At 42.2% G+C, this 20747-nt stretch overlaps 1 protein-coding gene across 1 annotated transcript in view; it reads left to right on the top strand.

Annotated features, from left to right (window-relative positions):
• The first annotated feature begins 2839 nt into the window (after window positions 1-2839).
• CAPN13 (calpain 13) overlaps window positions 2840-20747 on the top strand; it is a 62481-nt gene continuing 44573 nt past the window's right edge. The window contains exons 1-4 of the mRNA XM_058682954.1: window positions 2840-3069; window positions 12249-12327; window positions 13115-13230; window positions 18779-18915. Coding sequence (XP_058538937.1) covers window positions 2872-3069; window positions 12249-12327; window positions 13115-13230; window positions 18779-18915 — 530 coding nt within the window. The 5' untranslated portion in view covers window positions 2840-2871. The remainder of the gene's footprint in view (window positions 3070-12248; window positions 12328-13114; window positions 13231-18778; window positions 18916-20747) is intronic.

Genomic DNA, 20747 nt, shown 5'->3' with positions numbered 1-20747 from the left:
AGGCCTTGGCAAGACTCTGATGGAGAGGTCAAGCCAAATTCTTCCAACTCACTTTTACATGCAATTAAAGGCTGTCCCATAATTGTGTTATTAAGAGCAACTATTTGGGTTTCCTAAACTAAAATCAGCTCAATACTGGAGTTTATCATACACTCTCATTGAATATTTTACTGAGAGGTACGTGGCTTGGCAATGGTGTCTTGGTTCCACTGTCACTGAGCATGTGCAGAACTGAAAGACCCATAATTTTCACAACTCTCCATTATCAGGTGTCATTGCCTTTGTCCTGAATTGGCAATCAATCTCTATTATTGTTTTCTTGTTTTTTAATGATACCTTACTGTTATTTCAGCTTTTTATATAATCTGTGGTGGCTCTCCTCTTAACCCTATAGTGAGTGGTGAGGTATATAGATGTATTTTCACCTGTTATTTTCCAAGAACTTGATTGGAGAAATGTATGTAACATATTGGGCTAAACCAAATAAAACATTTTTACCTTAGGTGAAACCATACGAAATGGACTATATTTAACAACTTTTTAAAAGTTTATTTATTTTGAGTGAGAGAGAGTATGTGTGCGTGCATGAGAGCAGGGGGAAGGTCAGAGAGGGAGAGACAGAATCCCAAGCAAGCACCACACTGTCAGCACACAGCCTGATGTGGGGCTGGGGCTTGAATTCGTGAACTCACAAACCTTGAGATCATGACCTGAGCTGAGATCAAGTGTTGGACACTTAACCGACTGAAACATCCAGGGCCCCTGAACAATTTTGACCTAAAAAAATGGAAGTTTCCTATTGTCCAACCTAATAGTTCAAATATAAATTATTTTTACCTCATTTGCTAGACATTTGTATGCATAATTCCCTCTGCATATGCATGTACAGTGACACATTATAGATGATATTCTGCCTCTGAATTTGTATTATCTAAATAATTTACAACATATTATTATTATATGTTAACTATAAGAACATTGCTAAGTTATTTTGAGTTTGTGTGGGGGTTTTTTTGTATGATCCAAGATCTTGAATGTAAGCTCATATTCTTCATGAATTGTTCATTTATTTCCCTCTTTAGTTCTTTATCATCACTTGATTCCTTTTCTGCTGTTAAGGAGGAATGGATAGGTCCATAGGTTTTGTGGTCTTGGGTCTTCCGTGTCCTGCTCAAAGAAGTTTGAAAAGCACTACGTCAGTGGCTAAGGAGACTTTTCAAGTCCCATAGCCAGTAAGTGTGCATTCAGAATTCAGATGCAACTCAGCTTCCCTCACAGATGGAGGATGTGATACACATTTTGGTCATTGGCATCAGTCACACCCCTATGGCTTCCTGAATAAGAAATGCTAGATTTCCTTGACATATCCTTAAGGAAATTGGGAGGTCAACATTTATTATGTGCCTATGTATGCCAGCCACTCTGCTTGGTATGTTAGTTTGAACCTCATTTGATACCACAGCAAACCCTATGAGGTTGGTATCATTTATCTGTACAGATGGAGAAAGAGGTTTGCAGGCTTGAATACTAACTCCAAATTCTGGAACTGGTAGGTAGGTGATGAAAGCAGAAAGCAAACTTTAAAGCCCATTTGATTGTTCACCACTTTGCCTTTTCTTTTTCTCACTACACATCCCCTTCCCCTAACCCCATATTTGATTCATCATGAAATCCTATTGGTTCTACCTATAAAATGACTCTGGGGTCTGTTTCTCCATCATTTTCACTACTAATGCTCTAACATTGTCCCTCCCACGAACACATGCACAGCCTCCTAACCTCTTCCTTGCCACAGTCCTTATCCATCCCCTCCATGTGGCCTTTAACTCACTCCACAATCCTTTACACAGATCTGATTGTGACCTACCTTTTCAGTGTCCCTGCAGTGCTTGCAGAGGGCATAAAACATGTCACAATCCAGCTTTCCAACCTACTTTCCTGGCCCTCTCTGCCAACATTCCCTATCCCCAGCTCCTACCCCCACTGACCCTTCCAGACTGCCCACCCCTCCCTTCTCTCTAACACCCATGACTTTTCCAATTCAACTCCTGGGCCTCTGTGCACTTGATACTCTAAGTTATATAGATAATAATTTGTGTGTGTATATATATATGTGTGTGTGTGTGTGTGTGTGTATGTATATATGTGTGTGTATATGTGTGTGTGTGTGTGTGTATATATGTATATGTGTGGTGTATGTATATATATATATATATATATATATATATATATATATATATATATATATAAAACCAGTTCTCCATCTGGCACATTCTGCTTCCTTCAAGGCCCTGCTCAAATGTCACTGCCTGTGGGAGAGTCATCCTAGACTTTTCCTGGGAGCTTATGGCCCCTCCTCTTTATAACCACAGGATTTTGTACACATTTTTAATTAGACACTTTCTGTTGAATGATAGCTAGCTGTTTAAATGTCTTATCTGTCTTTCCTACTTGATAATGAGCCCCTAAGGGATAAAGATCATGTCGTATTTATCTTTGGATTGCCAGCATGCAGAAAAGTGCCTGGCACCAGGTCAGCACTCAATAAATGTTCATTAATGTACAAACACCCCCCATAGTCTCTCATGCACATAAGAGCATACTGAGTAGTTCTTCGGTAGAGCGGATTGAAAATTGGACTGGGAAGAGGATGCTTTGATTCTAGTCTGGGATCACCCACCAACTAGATGTGTCACTGGGGACAGAACATTTCGGGGTCTCAGTCCCCTCACTTGTAAAGTAGTGGGAGGACATCTGAGTGCCTTTCCAAGGCTTACATCTAATGATGCAAAGGACTTGACAGCTTATTCCTAAAAATATCTCTCTTTCTTACCAGAAGGAAAAGGCCTTAGGCATCTTCTAAGGAGAGTCATGGCACACAACCAGGAGACTCTAGCCAAGACCCCTGTCATCAAATTCAAGGGCCAAGACTTCAACTTCTTGCGGGATCATTGCCTAAGCAGAGGTCTGCTGTTTGAGGATGAGACCTTCCCTGCGGAAGCTTCCTCCATAGGTCTGCAGCTGCTCCAGGGAAAAAACCTCTCCAGCCTGATGTGGAGACGGCCAAAGGTGAGTGAGCCCCCCAGAAACACACCCAGCTCCTGGACCCTCTCAACTGCCTGTCATGGTACCTCCTACTGAAAGAAGGATGGGCACGTGACTTGGTTTTCAAGGGTGGCCCAAACCAAATAGGAAGGAGAATGAAATTTATCTCGTCCCTTAGCTATAGTGTTGTATCGTCAGTAGGATGGAAGGACCCTGTACCAGCAACCAGGACCCCTGGGTTCTAACCCAGTTCTCACACTGAGCACATCACTAGATTGCATGCTTCAGTGTTCTCATCTGAGAAATGAGAAACCATGGGTATGAAGATTGTGGTAGTTGGTCTCTAGGGTCTCTTCCATCTCCACAATTGAGCCCATCTGTCAGTCTTCATCACTCTATTCTCTTCAGGTACCACTGTCTTTATTTTTTCTTTTCCCCTGTTAGAATTTAGTCAAAGGGAAGATATCATGTCAGTCACTGATAAAATAGGATGAATTTAAATAATTGCCTCACCCCTCTCATTTATATATGTATTGTCAGTCTTGTAAAGGCTTGATCATTTATAAAAGAATTTTAGACATCAAATTAGGAAGATCTTTCAGGGAAACATTCAAATCCCTATGCCAGTAGTTGGTCACTAACTCAACCTTGTGGCGAGATGAGCCCTGTTGGTTTTTCTAAACTATATTCGTTCCCAAGAAATATTTCTCAGCCCACTGACCATTCTCATAATCTCATTAGGGAAAAAGATCCAGGTAAGGACCACTCTAAGGATCCTGAGGCCAATCCTCCTGTTCTTGCTTCCAAAAGCAACCAGCAGAACCTAGAACAAGAGAAAATAAGATAATGTCTAGTAAGCTAATGATTATGATATCAGCAAGTGTTACCAAGCACTGATTAAGTGCCAAACACTCTCCTGAGTACTTTCAATAAAGCCAATTTAGGCTATACAAAAAGGATATTTTCTGATAACATAAAATAAGACATTAAACTCTGGAGGTACCGACTCTTGCTCTGATGTCAAGGGGGCAGATTTGTAGTTTTGGAGAGGGAAGGGTGAGCAGGGCGCAGGTGGGGCTTAGGATCAGATGGTGGTGCTTCAGGCTTCTAGGATCCATCTCACCAGCCAGAGGCAGTAAGTCCCCAGAAATTATCCTCTTCTGGCCTTCCCCTCTGAAGGGGAGCAGAACAGAGAACTCTATTTAAAGTTTGGAAGGGTTATATATTTTTTCCCCTTGTTATTTTTAGAAGCTGAGATTCTTTTAGAAATGTTCTTTTTTTTCTTTTTTACAAGGTGCTGAGCAATAGATACAAGACCATATTTATAGTGTTGGAGAATTTATAACATTTCTATTTAGGAAGGGTTCAGAGTTTCTTACTATCTGATTTCAGCAACATCTCAAATTTTATCTTTTGGGGGCAAGGAGAAACTGAGGCAAACAGAAGTGAGATGATTTCCACAGAATACTTCCAGGAACCTGAAATAGAGGAAGATACGTCCTACTCCCACTCTTCTCCTCAGACAAAAGCTGAGACAAATGTCTTTGTGTTCCTCATCACAGTGTCCACATTTGTATAGTGTTTTCCTGAGTTTTCCATGTGTCCTGTTCTACTTTGTCTCCTTTGTTCTTTCCCAGTTGTATAGAGAAGAAAACAGATTCAGACAGGGGATGTGACTTGCATGAGGTGACAGTCCAGCCTCCATATGCTGCACTTTCCTTCACATGGGATTGTGTGCCTGACAGGACTCTGTTAGGATTTGAATGAATGAGTAAGTGAGTGAATGGATGAAGGAATAACTTTATCTACAGGCTCCTGACATGGGTTTCAAGCTCCATATGTGCAGCTGAGATTCTGTAGGTTGACTGGTTTAACAGGTAGAATGGTAGACAAGAAAGCCACTGAATTTACCCCTTCCACATGGTGACATCCTCAAGTGCCACAGCTTATAGTTGTGCCTGAGAAGAGCCTTGGACGAGGAGCCATGACCAGTGTAGTTCAATCCTAGTTGGAATGGCCAACACTTACATAGTGCTGACCATATGGTAGGTCCAACTTTAGGTCCTTTGACTCATTGAATCCTCACAGCAATGTTATAAGGAGGTACTATTATTAACCCCGCTTTACAGATGAGAAATAGAAACAGAGTTAAGTAACATGCTCAAAATGGTAGAGCTGGAATTTGAACCCTAGAGTCTATCGCCAAGACCTGTACTCCTATCACACTATATTGTCTCCATAAGGCCTCATTGTAAGCTCATGTTGTGTTCTGAGTTCCTATTTGCTACAAATAATATTTTGTGCACCAGTAGACTCCTAGTTCATCTAGGTAACCAGGAATCAATCTCTGTGTTGTGTCCTGCTTTCCATTTTTTAGGAGAAAAAGAATGAGGTAAGAATGAAATGTTGTACCTGTACATCACATGATTATTTTAAGGAATAAATGAAGACAATATTTAGAGTCTAGCACATTGCAAACACTTACTAAACGCTAGCTATTGTTGCTATAATTAATTTGGGAGGGATGGCATAGGGTAGCAGCCTCAGGGGCTGTCCTTTTGGATCCATGGGTTTTCACAGTCCAGCCAGCATCAGCCCTCAGCTAATTTCAGCAAACACATTTAGAGAGAAATGTAGGTCAGATGAAACCATTTGAGGTCCTAGGGGGAGGCTGACAGGGAGTGTGGAGAGAATTTCTTCTCACGTTCTGCTGCCTGTCACCACTTTCAGAAGGTTGCCTCCCACTCTAGAGCTTGCCCAGTCACTGTCCAGAGGTATGGCTGGCACTCCTTAAATTAAGTTCACCTGTATAATGGCTGAGGTGGCACCAAGTCTCCTGAGGCCATCTCCATATTCAAGGCTTGGAAGGACAATGGAGAAGCTCCATATTCTAAGCAAGTGCTAAACCATTATGGATATCATTCTACTTTGAATACTCACCTGGGCTTGGTAGATTCACTAAGAGTGACTAAGAGTTGGCATACAACTAAACACAGCTTTCTATGCCTGGCACAGAAAGGTTGTTTAATGTCCCATAATGTCTTCTCTCTCCCTCTCTCCCTCCCTCCTCCCCCTCTCTCCCCCTCTCCCCCCCTCCCCCGTTCCTCTCTCTCCTTCCCTCCTTCCTTCTTGCTCTCCCTCTAACAATCAACCTAATCCATTTTGCTGCTGGAACTTTGAAGTAGAAGCTCCTTCATATCTTGCTTCGTTCAGTTTCTCTTTGTTTAAGAAATTTCCACCCCACCTCTCACATCCTCCCCCACCCTAGTGGCAGTCAGTCAGGTTCTGCAACAGCCTGTGACCCTGCACTGACCAAATGGCACTGAGGAGACCCAACTCCTCATGAGCCTCTGCACTGCCTACAACCCCCACCCCATGTCAGCAAGAGACAATGCTGAGAATTAGAATTGTACATGGTGTATCTATTTGATATTTCCTGAATGAAAGTTGGTGCTAGAGTGACTTCCTTTTAGAATTTTAATTCCATAAATAATACTAAATCCCATTTATCAAGTATGTACATGCAATAAGTATGAATCTAAGCACTTTACATATGACATTTCATTTAATTACCGTAATAGCCCTGTGAGTAGATCATATTATTATCTTTGTTCAGTAGATGAGCATTGTCCAGGAGAACTTTCCGTGATGATAGAAAGGTTCTTTTGGTACCGTTCAGTACAACAGCCATTAGTCATAAGTGGCTATTGGTACTTCCAATGTGGTCAATGCAACTGAGGGATCAAAATTTTAATCTTATTTATTTTTTTTTAAGTTTTTGAAAGCTTACTTATTTATTTTGAGAGAGAGAGAGAGAGAGAGCGCACCAGCGAGCAGGAGAAGGGAAGAGAGAGAGGGAGAGAGAGAATCCCAAGCAGGCTCCATGCTGTGAGCACAGAGCACGACGCAGGGCTCGAACCCACGAACCACAAGATCATGACCCAAGCTGAAACCAAGAGTTGGACACTTAACCAACTGAGCCACCCAGGCACCCCTTAATCTCATTTAAAGTAGCCACATATGATTTGTGGCTACCATATTGGACAGCACAGAAATATAGATACAATTCTTCACAGCAGGGTCACCAATGTGTATCAGATTGAGAGATGGCAATTTCATCTTGGACCCCATACTTTGGGAGAATCATTTTGCTTCTCAACTGAAGAATGGCTGTGGGCCTGAAACATGCTGTCTTATGGGTGCTCAGAGCTCAGAACCCAGCCCCGTTGTGGATCCTGGCCTGTGGCCATCCCAAAATGAAGTATCACCTACCCAGGTAACAACTTTGATCTTTTAAGTAGAGTGGAGTTTCTGAAAGGATTGTTCACTAGAAATGATTTACCTTAGGTCCCAAATGAGTTCTTCAGAAAAGGAAAGTGTTAACAAAGTAGACACAGGAGTGTAGGTTATGAAGGCAACAGGTAACAGAAGGTGACAAGGTAAACCTGCCAGCAAACAAATGCCATCGAGCCAAAGAACTTTGATGCCAATAAAACAAAGCTCTCTAGCAAAAATAGTAAAGGGAGTGACTCTGTCACCTGGCCCAGGCTGAACTCTGCCCACCCTCTGAATTATATATTTAGCCTGTGTCTGAATGCCAAGATGCTGACCCTGATGTTCCCTCATCTAACAGCAGCCTTCAAAATGATTGCAGGAATCACTCCAAAACATAGCAAATGATGTTGCATTGGAAGACACCCCTCCAGAAGCGATTGCAGGAGAATGCCTGGTTTGGTACCACTTCACAGAGGGTATTTGTTAAGATTCCAGGGGTTCTTGCATTATATGTGCTTCTGGCATCCATAAGATAACATAGATTGTCCCAAAATTTGCCTCGAGAAAGGACTTCACAGTGCAGAAGTTGGGAAGATTACTTAGTATGACTATTGCTGATGGCTTCTGTATTACGGTTCTCCAAAAAAACAGAAACAATAGGGTGTGTGTGTGTGTGTGTGTGTGTGTGTATCTATTATATATCTATATATCCTATAGGATATTACCCATATCAATCAGGCAGAGAAAGAGCAAATTCTCCCTCTACCTTTTGTTTTATTCAGGTCCTCAGTGGATTGGATGGTGCTTATTCACACAGGGATCAGAAATCTGCTTTATTGAACTCAATTCAAATAAATGTTAATCTCATCTGGAAACACAGACATACTTAGAACTAATGTTTAGCTAAATATCTGGGGACCCCTTGACACAGTCAAGTTATAAAATTAACCATCACACCTTTCTCCTGTACAAATGATGTTTCAGACCCTCCAGAGGGCCCCTCTCGCAGAATTAGAGAACACAGACATCAAGAATCCCCTATCTGCATGCGTGGTCTGGGGGCAGGGGAGAGATCTGAGCACTATGGAGCCACACTGCCTGGTTCACAGCCCTCTCCCTGCAGATCTGTAATCAAATTGCTCAGCTTCCCTGAACCTGCCCCCTTTCCCTGACAGGGCTTCAGAATCTTCTGTGTTACTGTGTAAATGCTGAACACTACCTCCAGTTAACCTACTAAATCCAGGCTATGAGAGGCAGCAGCCAGCAGCCTCCAGGGCAGCGAAGGTCTCAGGTGATTCTGAGTCACACTCAGGGTGGAGACTACTACTTGCCAGTCTTGTCACACTTCACTGTCCTGGTGTGCCCATCCCACCTGGTGACGCCTGCGGACATTGCCATCTTCCCAGTCATCTTTTTTCTTTTTAAGTTTTAATTTAAATTCCAGTTAGTTGGCACAGCATAATATTAGCTTCAGGTGTACAATTTAGTGATTGAACACTTCCCTACAACACCCAGCGCTCATCACAAGTGCACGCCTTAATCCTCTGTTTCTTGGTTTGCCTCTCTTTTTTTCCCTATGATCATTTGTTTTGCTTTTTAAATTCCACATATGAGTGAAATCATACGGTATTTTCTTTCTCTGACTTATTTTGCTTAGCATAATATACTCTAGCTACGTTGATGTCATTGCAAATGGCAAGGTTTCATTCTTTTTTATTGCCGAGTAATATTCCATTGTGTGTGTGTGTGTGTGTGTGTGTGTGTGTGTGTGTGTGTGTGTGTATCACATCTTCTTTATCCATTCATCTTTACCTATTCTCTCAGGAAATCAGCCCAGCAGGCTAAAATGCTTCTGGGTGTAATTTCCATCTCTTCCTACCTCTGCACTTTTTAGATCATCGAGCACCTCTCTAAAACCCAGGGTGAGGAAGGAATGGGCAGCTCAGAGGATAGGAGATATAGATGCTGGTCTTGTGCCCAACATTGATGAAGACAATTCCAGTGTTTACCAGTAAACTTTATGTTGAATATTGATTTGCAATAATTGCCATTTAATTTTCATAGCATGAAAATAGTTTTCTGTTCCTAATTAGCTACAATTTTTTTATTTTAATCTTTAACATTTTGGTAAATCATAGAAAGTTGTGAATTTATTAAATGCCTGTGTGGCATTCATTAGAAGGATATAAATTGTTTTTCCTTTGGTGCATGTAAATGCTATTTTATATTATATATCCTGATACAAAATCAGCGTCCTTCATTCCTAGGGCAAACCCTGCTTGATTATAGTGGGTTAGTCTTAATAATTTCTTGTTCATTCATTTGCCATGTGTTTTATTTTGGTATATTTCCATAAGTGAAATCAGTCTGTAATGTGTGTATGTTCTTGTGCTTTCACTGTCCCAGGCTTTGCTGGCTTCTTAAAATAAATGGTGGCAGGATTTTTCTTCCTTCCCTTCCTTCCCTTTCTTTCTTTTCGCTGAAACTGTAAGTGATACAAGAATGGTCTATTCCCTGAAAGTGTGAGAGAACTCCACAGGAAATCCTGTGTACTTGAAAGCCTTCACAGAGCTGTCAGGGAGATATTCTTTGATCATTTGAAAATACTATTGCAAAATTATCTTTTAAAGTTTACTGACTAACGTGAATCATTTTTGGCCATGCTAATTTTAGTCAGATAATCATCACTATTTTTAAATTGATTAGTATAGAATTTTATGTCATGTTTTTATATTGCTAAAATCTCATTTTTATTTCTGATTTTAGTTGGGTTTCCCTACCATATTTGTTAAAGGTTGAGTCTATGTAAACCTTCTTCCCCAAATGGAGCGAGTTACTTGCTTTATTGGTCTTGCTGTTTTTCTATTTTAGAATTCACTAATTGTCTTTAATCATTTTTTTCTGCCTCTATTTGAGGCTCTTTTTGTCTTTCTAACATCTATGAGTTGATTGTTTAATTCATGTTTTTTTTTCTATCATGTTTAATAATGAATGCATTTGAGGCTCTGGGTTTGTCTGTGAGTATGGCCTTTTGAATTTTGCAAATATTACAGGAGGGAATCAATATTTATTGAACATGTACCTTGTCCGATGTCCCAAGGATCCACATCCTTCCTCATCTGTTAGGTGGAAAAACTCCTGCTTAGCAAGGCTAGTGGGATACGATGGGTGAATAAACCCCCTGGACCTCAGCAAGGTAGTCAGTGCCTCAATGGCTTTGCCACTGGAGTCTCCCTTTCACATATGAGGAAACTGAGGCTCAGCTAAGTCAAGGAAGTGGTTCAAGGTCACCCAGGGAGAAGGCAGGGCAGGGTTCCACCCTGGGTCTTTCTCCATGACTCTCAGCACGCCCACCCCCCTTCTGCAGTCACACTGCAGGGAAAACCAGAGCAAATAGCAGAGGAGAGCTGGGGCTTCAGGCAGGTCAGGAAAGTTGAGCAAAGCTATCTTTGTTCCCCATTCAAGCCCACTGGCCTCCTGTCTCTTTAATTCCTGTGAGTGGGAGATCTTAAGCATCTTCTCAGTGACAGCAAATGCTAGTGAGATCTTTACCTCCTTTCCACAGTAGAAGGGCTGGGGACAGCTGGGTGAAGTGCCTGGAGTTGTCCTGGAATGGGGACACACTCCTTCCATGGCCCTGCAAAGAGTTCTGTGCTGCTGGCTTGTGTTGGGGGAGGTCCCTGCGTCCTCCCAGATACGGGTACTTAGCTGCCCAGCTTGGAGCCCAGATGTGGGGAAAGGGCAGGCCAGCTTGGTGCCTCTACCCGGGAAGGGTCTGAGCCTGGGTGCACCTCTCCTGGTGAATGTGAGACGGCCAGTTATTTGTAGAGAAGGTAGTGGGAACAGGTTTAGTGAGGCAATTACCCCTCCCACACAAGCCGGGCTGAGGTGTTTGCAAACCTGCACGCCTTTGTTTGCCTCTTGGCATCTCCACCAGGAAACTGGCAGTTTCTGAAGGGCCGACAGGTCTCTCAAAGCACAGGACTCTGTACATTTATGGCTGTTGAGCAAATAAATCCACTTCCACTTTGTGGGCCTGTTCTCTGGGGGGACTTATTCGTCAATGTGAAAAGAAATGATACAGGAACAATGACCAAAGTATGCAAATGCAGTAGAAATCTGGGGACAGTTGCACAGAGAGGGTGCTGAGGGTAATCCTGCAGACTTCCAGTAGGGAAAACCTGGGGGCTCCCTGGGGCTCCTTGACCCATGGGAGCCCCTTCAGGAACTCTCACAATCCTTGTGTCTGCTGGGAGTTCCCCAAATTCTCCCTAGATATTGCAGCACTACAGAATCCTCTCGCAAACCCATTTCTGTGGCTGCCACGCGCTCTGTGTGTTAGAGGTTGGGGCACGACTGGGCTCCAAGTAACAGTACCCAAGACAAGGGACCTGGGGTCTTCTAGAATCAGTTTGTGAGTTAGCCCGGGAGTGGACAAAGGTCGGAGTAACACATCTTGCATCCGGTAGAGCGCGTGGCTGGACTCGAACCTGGAGCCCAGAATGCCCTACTGCTGAGAGAGGACATGTCACAATGAATGCTTTATTATGTTTATAAAAGGGTCCTCTAACAAATGTATCTTTTTGTTTGTTTGTTTATAACCTGTTACTACAACACTGCTAGTTGGGACTAGGATGGCTGACTATTTGATGTAAGGATCCTGAGCCTTTATTTATATTTATCTTTTCCTGCATTTTGCTTGTACATTTATTGCCTGTCTTGTCAGTTACATATATGCCCCTTTGACATCTGCCTTCCTGATAGCAATCAAACCTGAAGAATGAGGGGAACTTTTCTAACTCGGATTTTAAGCACCTGTTTAAGAATTAACCTCTACCCCTCAAAGACGAAATGAGTGATGTCTTGGGTACCACTTGGGGACACAGAGGAATGAAAGATGCTCATGGCTTTTCTCCCTCTTGCCTAAGGATATATTAGAGGGTAAATCAGAACCTCACTTCATCCTGGAAGGTGCAAGCAGATTTGACATCCAACAAGGAGAGGCCGGTAAGGACTCAACGTCTTTCCTCCTGGCCCTGGATCAGGGCAGACAGCCTGAAGTCAGCCTCCAGGTAGGGACAGACAGAAGGAGGTGCCCACCCAGACCCACAGATTTCTACTCCAGCTTCTGAGGAGGCAAGGTCGGCACCCTTGGTGCTGTGTGGATGGACTGTTCACACTGGCAACAAGATTTCCTGTAACTTCAGCTCTGGGCAGCTCTAGCAAGATGCGAATCAGAGGCAGGTTGTCCCAACAACCCTGCTGAGGCCGGGCTAGGGCTCACTTTTGGTTTTTTTTTTAAGTTTATTTATTTATTTTGAGAGAGTGCACATGTAAGCAGGAGAGGGGCAGACAGCGGGAGACAGAGAATCCCAAGCAGGCTCCTGCACTATCTATGCAGAGCTTGAGGTGGGGCTCGAACCCATGAACCCTGAGATAATGACTTGAGCTGAAATCAAGAGTCAGTCACTTAACCGAGTAAGCTACCCAGGCACTCCTGGATGGGGCTCTCTTGACTTCCCTCACCATCACCATCCCCCCCATCCCTTTTTACCTTCCTCATAGCCACCCCAACTCCCATCACCCCTACCCCCACATCATCACCAGCTCCTTCTCTGTCTTGCTTGGAACTGGCCCCAGTGAACCCTTCCCCAGTTCTCCTCTCTCAGGCAGAAAAGGAATGTATTATTCAGAAGAAGGTGTATGGATTCTGGTGACAAAGACCCACGAAATGTGTGGAGTGGGGCTTCCAGATGTGTTCAGTAGACATCTCATGGCTTCTGTCCCCTCACAGGAGATTGCTGGTTCCTGGCAGCACTGGGCTCCTTGACACAAAACCCACAGCACTTGCAGAAGATCCTGATAGACCAAAGCTTTTCATGCCACTACGCAGGGATCTTCCGTTTCCGGGTATGTGCACCACTGGGACACTTCTCACCTAGGTTCTCTGTGAGCACAGGCAGGCGAGTATCTTGAATATTCTCATGGTCTGCTAGCCTACAATGGAAGACTCACCTGTGTGTTAGTTACTTTGCGTACCTCTAAGAAAGGATTTGAGCTCAAGGTCTGGCAGCACGTGGGAGAGCTGGGAGTTAAAACGTTTTCATGTATGGGGCGCCTGGGTGGCTCAGTTGGTTGAGCATCCAACTTTGGCTCAGGTCATGATCTCGCGGTCCGTGGGTTCGAGCCCCACGTCGGGCTCTGTGCTGACAGCTCAGAGTCCAGAGCCTGTTTCAGATTCTTTGTCTCCCTCTCTCTCTGACCCTCTCCCATTCATGCTCTGTCTTTCTCTGTCTCAAAAATAAATAAACATTAAAAAAAAAAAACGTTTTCATGTAAACAAATAAAAAGAAATAGCAGAAACACTTAGCAAAAAAAAAAAAAAGTCATTAATCAAGAACCCTGCACATCATAGAGCTTTTGTCTGTGTTGATTCCTGTGCTGTATCTTGCTATTTTGATTACAGTAGCTGTAGAGTAAGTTGCAACATCTGGCAGAGTAAGTTTTCCTTCCTTATTCATTGTTCTTTCCTCAAAAATATCTTGGTAATTCCTGTGCTTTTATTCTTTGATGAGAATTTTAAAATCATTGTGTCTAATTAAAAAGAAAATGCACTCTGTGATGCAGAGTGGAGTAGCATTAAATGTATGTATTTATTTGGAAACATTACACTTTTATTATTTTAATTATTCCTTTCCAGAAACATGGTATATCTTTCTATTCATTCAGAACTAGTTTTATGCCCTTCAATAAAATGTTATAGCTATGCTTCCACATTGGTGTCACACCCTTCTTGTTAAACGTATTCTCAAATATTTTACAATTTTGCAGCCAATGTGAATGAGATTTCCCCCTCATTTCATTTTTTTTAATGTTTATTCATTTTTGAGAGAGACAGAGACAGAGTGTGAACAGGGGAGGGACAGAGAGAGAGACACACACAGAATCTGAAGCAGGCTCCAGGCTCTGAGCTGTCAGCACAGAGCCCAATGCGGGGCTCGAACTCCTGAACCGTGAGATCATGACCTAAGTCAGTCAGCCCACTCAATAGACTAAGCCACCCAGGCACCCCCCTCATTTCTATCTAGATGTTGCTGGTAAGAGGAAAGCCACTCCTTACTAAATACTAAATTGTATCTAGCCACCTTACCAAATTCCTTAATTAGTTCCAATTTTTTTTTTCTTTAGTAGTGTCTGGATTTTTTAGTTAATGAATATTCTCTGCAAATAAAGATAATTTTGTCACTACTTTTATTATTTATAGAACTTACTTTGCCCTTTGTCCTTGTCCCATTAGTTAGAAGTTTGCAATTTTGAATAAGAGTGACAAGAATAAAGTCCTGCCTTTTCCTGATTTTAGTGATGTTTTCTCCTGGTGTGCCATTGTTTTAATGCACCGTGGGATTCAATTTGCTAAAAATGTTATTAGAATTTTTGCATCTATATCACATGTAGAATTGGTTTTTAGTTGTTGTTTTTACCATGTTTGAGTTATGTTGGCTTTTTAAAATGAACCCACTGAGTTTTGCATATCTTGATCTGAAATAATTTGAACAATGGTTGTTAATCATGGATTATCTGATATTTGAAAGTAAAATAGACAATAGTTAAAAGATCTGGAACTACTTCCTTTTTCAACATGATTTCTTTTACTCTTCCAATGTGTTCAACAGCTATTAAAATGCTTGTGTCTCTTATTTCTTCTGGGGTTAATCTTGAATTTTTTTTTTTTTTTTTTTTGCCAGGAAAACCAACTATTACTTCTCTCAGACCATATTTATTGCCCAAAATTTGCTTATGTGATTGTCTGAAAATTCACTTAATTTCTTCTAATCTATGGTTAAATCCACTTTGTCAATCCCTGTGCTATGTTTTTGTTTTTCCTTTTCTTCATAATACAGGTTTTCTTAGCCAAAGCAATCTGTTTATTGGTTTTTGAACAAATCAACCTTAAATTTTCATTATTCTGTTTTTCTTTTAGAGTTTTGTTTTCTATATAACTAATTTCAATTTATTTTTATTAAGTACTGTTTACTTTCTGTTAATTTTATTTTTTTTTTTGTTTTCTGAAACTGTACACTTTTCTGTCTTTTTGTTTAATAATGAAAACTTTTAAAACCATAAATTTTTATATGAGATATTATCTACTTATAGGTTTTGATATAAAATGTCTTTTATTAATTTTAAGGCAATGTACTTTTAGTTTTGATTAAGCTTTGGTTATAGTTTATATTCTATTTATTAAACTATGATCAGATAATATTCATAAAATCTCTACATTTGGAGAAATTATTAAAATTTTATTCATGGCAAATCTACAACAATTTTTGCAAATGCTTCATGGACATATGAGAAGAATATCCAGTGATCAGAGGTTTTACATATGGAGTCAAGATTTCTGATTTGCAGATTGTTGTGTCTGCAGTTAACTTTTTTTATCTTGACTTCATTTTTGTCTGCTTGATTTGTCAAATTCTAAAAGAGGTGAATTGAATTTCTTCCCCAAAGTTATACCTTGGAACGTCCTTCTTATGTTTTCAGATGTTTTAGCTTTAACCTTTTCCTGTTTTATTCTGTGGTGCCCAAAGGTTTATGTTCTTGTTATCTGCTTGTTGGAATAAAGCTCACACAATATCACTCTTTATTGTGTTTAATGTGTTGGGCTTTGGATTCTTTTCTATCTGATGCTCATATTGCTAATTCAGCTTCCTGTTATTTACATTTTTCTGTTCTATCTTTGTTCATCTGTTCCTTATCAATTTCACTTCCATATTTCTATAAATATACTTTTATAAAAGTATATTTTAAACTCCTTGCTCACCATTGTTTCTTTCACCCTTCATTTCCCCTTATCTTATTTCCCCTTGTTCTAATTTCATCCTCATTAGGTAGTAGTTCCTTGAATAATTTCCTCTGATCACATGAGTATTTTTCACTTGCCCTTGCCTAAGAATGATATGTCAGTTGGGTTTGAGATTCTTGGATCACATTCCCTTTCCTCAAGAGTCTGTAAAAATTATTTCTTTGTCTTATAGCTTCCAATGTTGCAGAAGAAAAATCCAATGTCAATCTATGCTTTTGGCTTTGTATGCAACATGTTCTTTCAAGTTTATAAGAGGTACTTTCTCTCTCTCCTTGGTGTTCAGAAATTTCTCTGAAGTATGCCCAGATGTGTGCCTTTTTGAAACTAATCTTGGCTGGAATTCATTGAGCCCTTTCATTCTGAAGACTTTACTCCTTTTTCTGCTCAGCTAAATTTCTCTTCATTTTTTTCTGGGTGTCCTCCTTTACTTTGTATTCTCTTCCTAAAGTCCAACTAATTGCATACTAGGTCTTCTAACAAGTTCCCAGGTGATGCTCATCCTGGTGGTCCAAGGATCTGACTAAGGAGTGAGCTAGAAGATGCAAGTTTTACTGTCTGAGCTCACCTTAGACTGCCAGTGTTGGTAGTAACAGGTAGTTAGGAGAAACTGAGGCACAAGCAGGACACTCTTTGCCCTTCTGAATGGTGAGAAAGTTCCACAATTCTCCAGAAACAGCTGAGGTATTGAACTTGGCACTGCTTTCTGGAAAGAGCCCAGTGCCCAGGCAACATGGCTACTTTGCTCAAAATATTTCTGGCTTCCGTCTGACACCTGGGTGTTGACAAAATGGCACCAGCATGCTTCTCAGACAGTCCAGACACTATTCAGATGCCAGCCCTACTCAAGTAGAGGTGAACCAGGAAATGCAGATTGGTGACCTCATTCTTGACCATTTGCATCCTTTCTGGGAACATTAATCTTATCTGGTGTTCCCTTTGTATAAGGAGAGCAAGTTTGGTCTGCATTACTCATGTGGGAATATTGGGGTGAAGGTGAATTCTAAGGGAGAACCAACCAGAGGAGCTCATTCAAGCCAGGACTACTCATTCCAGTCTATGCTGCACCAGGCACTATCCAAGGTCCTGAAAGAAGCTATTGAAAAATAGTTACTACTTTCAAAACTGATCTCACTTTCACAATATCATCAGATCCCAATCACAGCCCTATGAGGAAGTTCATACTTTACCACCACTTGACAGATAAGGAAACTGATACCCAGAGAATTCAGTGTCTTACCCAATGTCTATTGCTCAGGTAACTAAAGGTAAAACCAGTATTCAAGCACAGTTCCAGTAACTGGCCACTGTCTACTACATTTGCTATCCAGTTAAACCCCAAATTCAGATCAGGCTCTTTTTCCAGTACCCCACTTCTAGCTTTCCTTGGTGTGCCAAACATATTTCATGACCTTCCTCCTAGTAACACCCCTGTTGGCTTTTAACCTCACCTGTCTACACATTTTACTGCAGTAGGGACACAAATCCACAGCTGTGCCGGAACCAGCTGCAGTGCACTGAGTTCACTAATGACCATGAAAACATCTTCTTTGCTTTGTCTCCACTGACATCTCTGTCTCAGTCTCCTCTACTGTGAAGTGCATCCTCAGCTGGATGAAACAGCCCAACATCTGGGACACCCAGATGTGGAAAAAGCCATGTGGATGGCTTCCCGTCACTGCCAAGCAGATGATAGATCACATCCACCCAGCTTTACTCTGAGCCCACCTGTCATAGGCTTGCCTTCATCAAGACTCAAGCCTGAAGCTGGAAGCCCTGCTGCTTATCCAGCACAGGGGAGACCAGCCAAGAAACTCCAAAAGGCTGGCTTTGTTATGGATTTTCCTCATTTGGTCATGTCCCCAGGTGAACCATTAAGAGTTGAACACTGAAGATAAAAGCAGTCTGTTTTGGAGAGAACCATCTGGTTCATTTGTGCTCTTAGCAGTAGCAGTGCTAGCCAGTTTGATTTCTGCTACTCTGATGGCAGGACCATCTTCACATGAGCTGAGGAAGGCCAGAGCGAGGCTCTCACTGCTCAGTCCTCCAGAGCAGTCTTCATCATTTGGCCTCTGGGCCTTTGCCCACACTGTCCTTGCCATCTGGGATGCCTTTCCTACCTAATTGCCACCTGCTTAAATCCTGCTGGCTCCCTCAAGCCTTTAGCCCCTGGTAGGCTTTCCTGTCCCCCGTTACAATACTCTGTATCTACCATTCTCCTTGTTATTCAGCAACTGTTCCCTGTGTTGCCCTTTTGTGCCCAAGATATACTTGGAGAGTCTCTTGTGTGTCTGAAGCTCATAAAGGACCCGCCAAAGTGAGGCCAGAGTTAGTAGCAAAGTAAAACAAAAACCCAAGTCTCTTTCCTCTCAGCATGTATTTTCTTTGACTCACTTGGCCTGTGACTCATCTGTCCAGTGAAGTCGACATGCCAGGCCCCTGTCCACTGACCTCAGCTGGGATTTTGTTCTGGATAGAGTTTGTTGTTATACTGGGGAGGTTATGTGGTGACAGTGGTTATTGTTTGGCATGGGTCAGGGGTCCTGGAGCTCCCTTCTGCCGCAGCTCTACTAAGGCATATATTCATCTCTCTTCTAGTTTTGGCAGTGTGGCCAGTGGGTTGAAGTGGTGGTTGATGATCGCCTGCCTATCCTCAACAGGGAATATCTCTTTGTGCATCCTCGCAACAACAACCAAGAGTTTTGGCCCTGCCTGCTGGAGAAAGCTTATGCCAAGTAAGGATGGCCCACCCCTCAGCACAGGGCCTCGATGCTGGCCTTACCTGCCCAGCTGCTTGTCCTGATGGATGCTCCACAGCAGCTGGCCCCAGGACTTTTGGCAGCTCTGCTGAATGACATGATTCCCTGGGAGCATCAGAGCCTTTGCCACCTAGCTGGGCATCCTTCATAAACAATCACTGTATGCAAGGCTCTGTTGGAGCCACAGGAGGAACCCAGAGGCACTTAACAAGGAGTGGGCAGGGCAAGGCTGGACAGAGATATGTACTAACAACACTATTATTTCAAGGGCTGGGATAAGAGCCCAAATAAAATATAATATCAGGTCAAAGTCTGATCAGAGCACAGAGAAAGAAAACAATCGACTTTCTGACTCATAGAGTCAGGCTTAGACTTTATAGAGGACATGGCATTGAGTGAGGCCTTGAAGGATGGGTGGAATTTCAGCAAGGAGAAAGGGGACATGTTGGAAGTTATTCCCAACTATTGGAAGGATTTAAGCGGAGACCTAGGGGCAGGACAGTTCAAAATGAGGTGGGGCAGTTGGGGGCCTGGAATGGCCACTATGAGATTGTATCTGTATGGGGGGGACAGGGCAGGAATTGCTGTTTATTATATGGTTCAAGAACCATGATTCAAAGACTACCTTCTAGTGTTAACAAGCTCAATGACTTATAAACACCCCAATTCATACGTTTTATTTAGCCTCTTTGAGTTGCATCTATTCAGACAATGTTTATTAGGCATTTAACCATAGGCCAGGCACTGTGCTTGGAACTAGGATAAAGACTCTGAGACTGGCTTCAATAGGTGTGAGCAAAACTGTATGTTGTATGGAAGATGTCACTGTCATAGAGACCTACAAGTGAGGGACACATCAGAGCTAGAAATCAATGCTAGGGGACAAAAGGACCATCACTTTCAGGAGCAAATGAATTACTGGAGTGTCATAGAATCGGGTTCCCCAAAGATCACCATGACCCACCACGTTTTACAGATTGGGAAGCCAAAATTCCAAATAGTGATGTGATGGTAGTCACTAGCTGGAATCTGCTGGGGTTTTCAGTTATTTGACCCAGGCACATCAGTTAGGAAGACTGAAGACCCTGTTGAGTTCAGTCCTACGCCATGAGGATGCCAACAACCCCACAGACCACCCCAGTCCCTACCCTTCTGGAGGTTACAATCTGAACAGCCATGCATCTCAAGAGGGTTTTTTTTTTTTTGCATTCTTTTTGTCAAGCCTACTTGTGAAAAACTAAAGCTGTTGCTCATTTCCAGTGTCAAGAAGAGCTGTTCATTAGCATTTGAGAATGAATCCGAGATAACAGCCAAGGTTGTTGAACCAATCCATATGTTTAGGGAGGTTAATTTGCTTCTAAGTGACTTACGCAAACACTGCCATTTCTTTCCACTGTGGATTCAGCCCTCCCCACTTCAGGGCTTTGCTTTTCCCTTATGTGAAAAGGGGAGCATGCCAGTTCACTTGGAGAATTAGAAACCTTGTGGAATGAAATGATGACTTTGACCCCATTTTGTTAACAGTCAACCTAAAGCAATCATTCAGCTTGAAAAGAAAATGGGAAAGTGGACCCAGAATCCACATTCTACTGCCTAAAGAAATCTAGTGAGGATAAAATGTTTCAAACTAGTAAGCTGTTTAAAAGCTTTCCCCTCCAACCAAAGAAGGAAATCATAGAATGCAGGAGTGAGCACAATAGAATTTGAGCTATCCGAGCTGGAGGGGACCTCTGTCAGTCTCGAGCCCTACCTCCTTCTTTGAAAGATGAGGAAACTGAGGCTCAGAACACTGAAATGAGCAGCCCAAG

The sequence above is a fragment of the Neofelis nebulosa genome, chromosome 9, assembly GCF_028018385.1.
Source record: "Neofelis nebulosa isolate mNeoNeb1 chromosome 9, mNeoNeb1.pri, whole genome shotgun sequence".
Taxonomy (NCBI): domain Eukaryota; kingdom Metazoa; phylum Chordata; class Mammalia; order Carnivora; family Felidae; genus Neofelis; species Neofelis nebulosa.
This window is presented reverse-complemented; position numbering and strand designations above follow the sequence as displayed.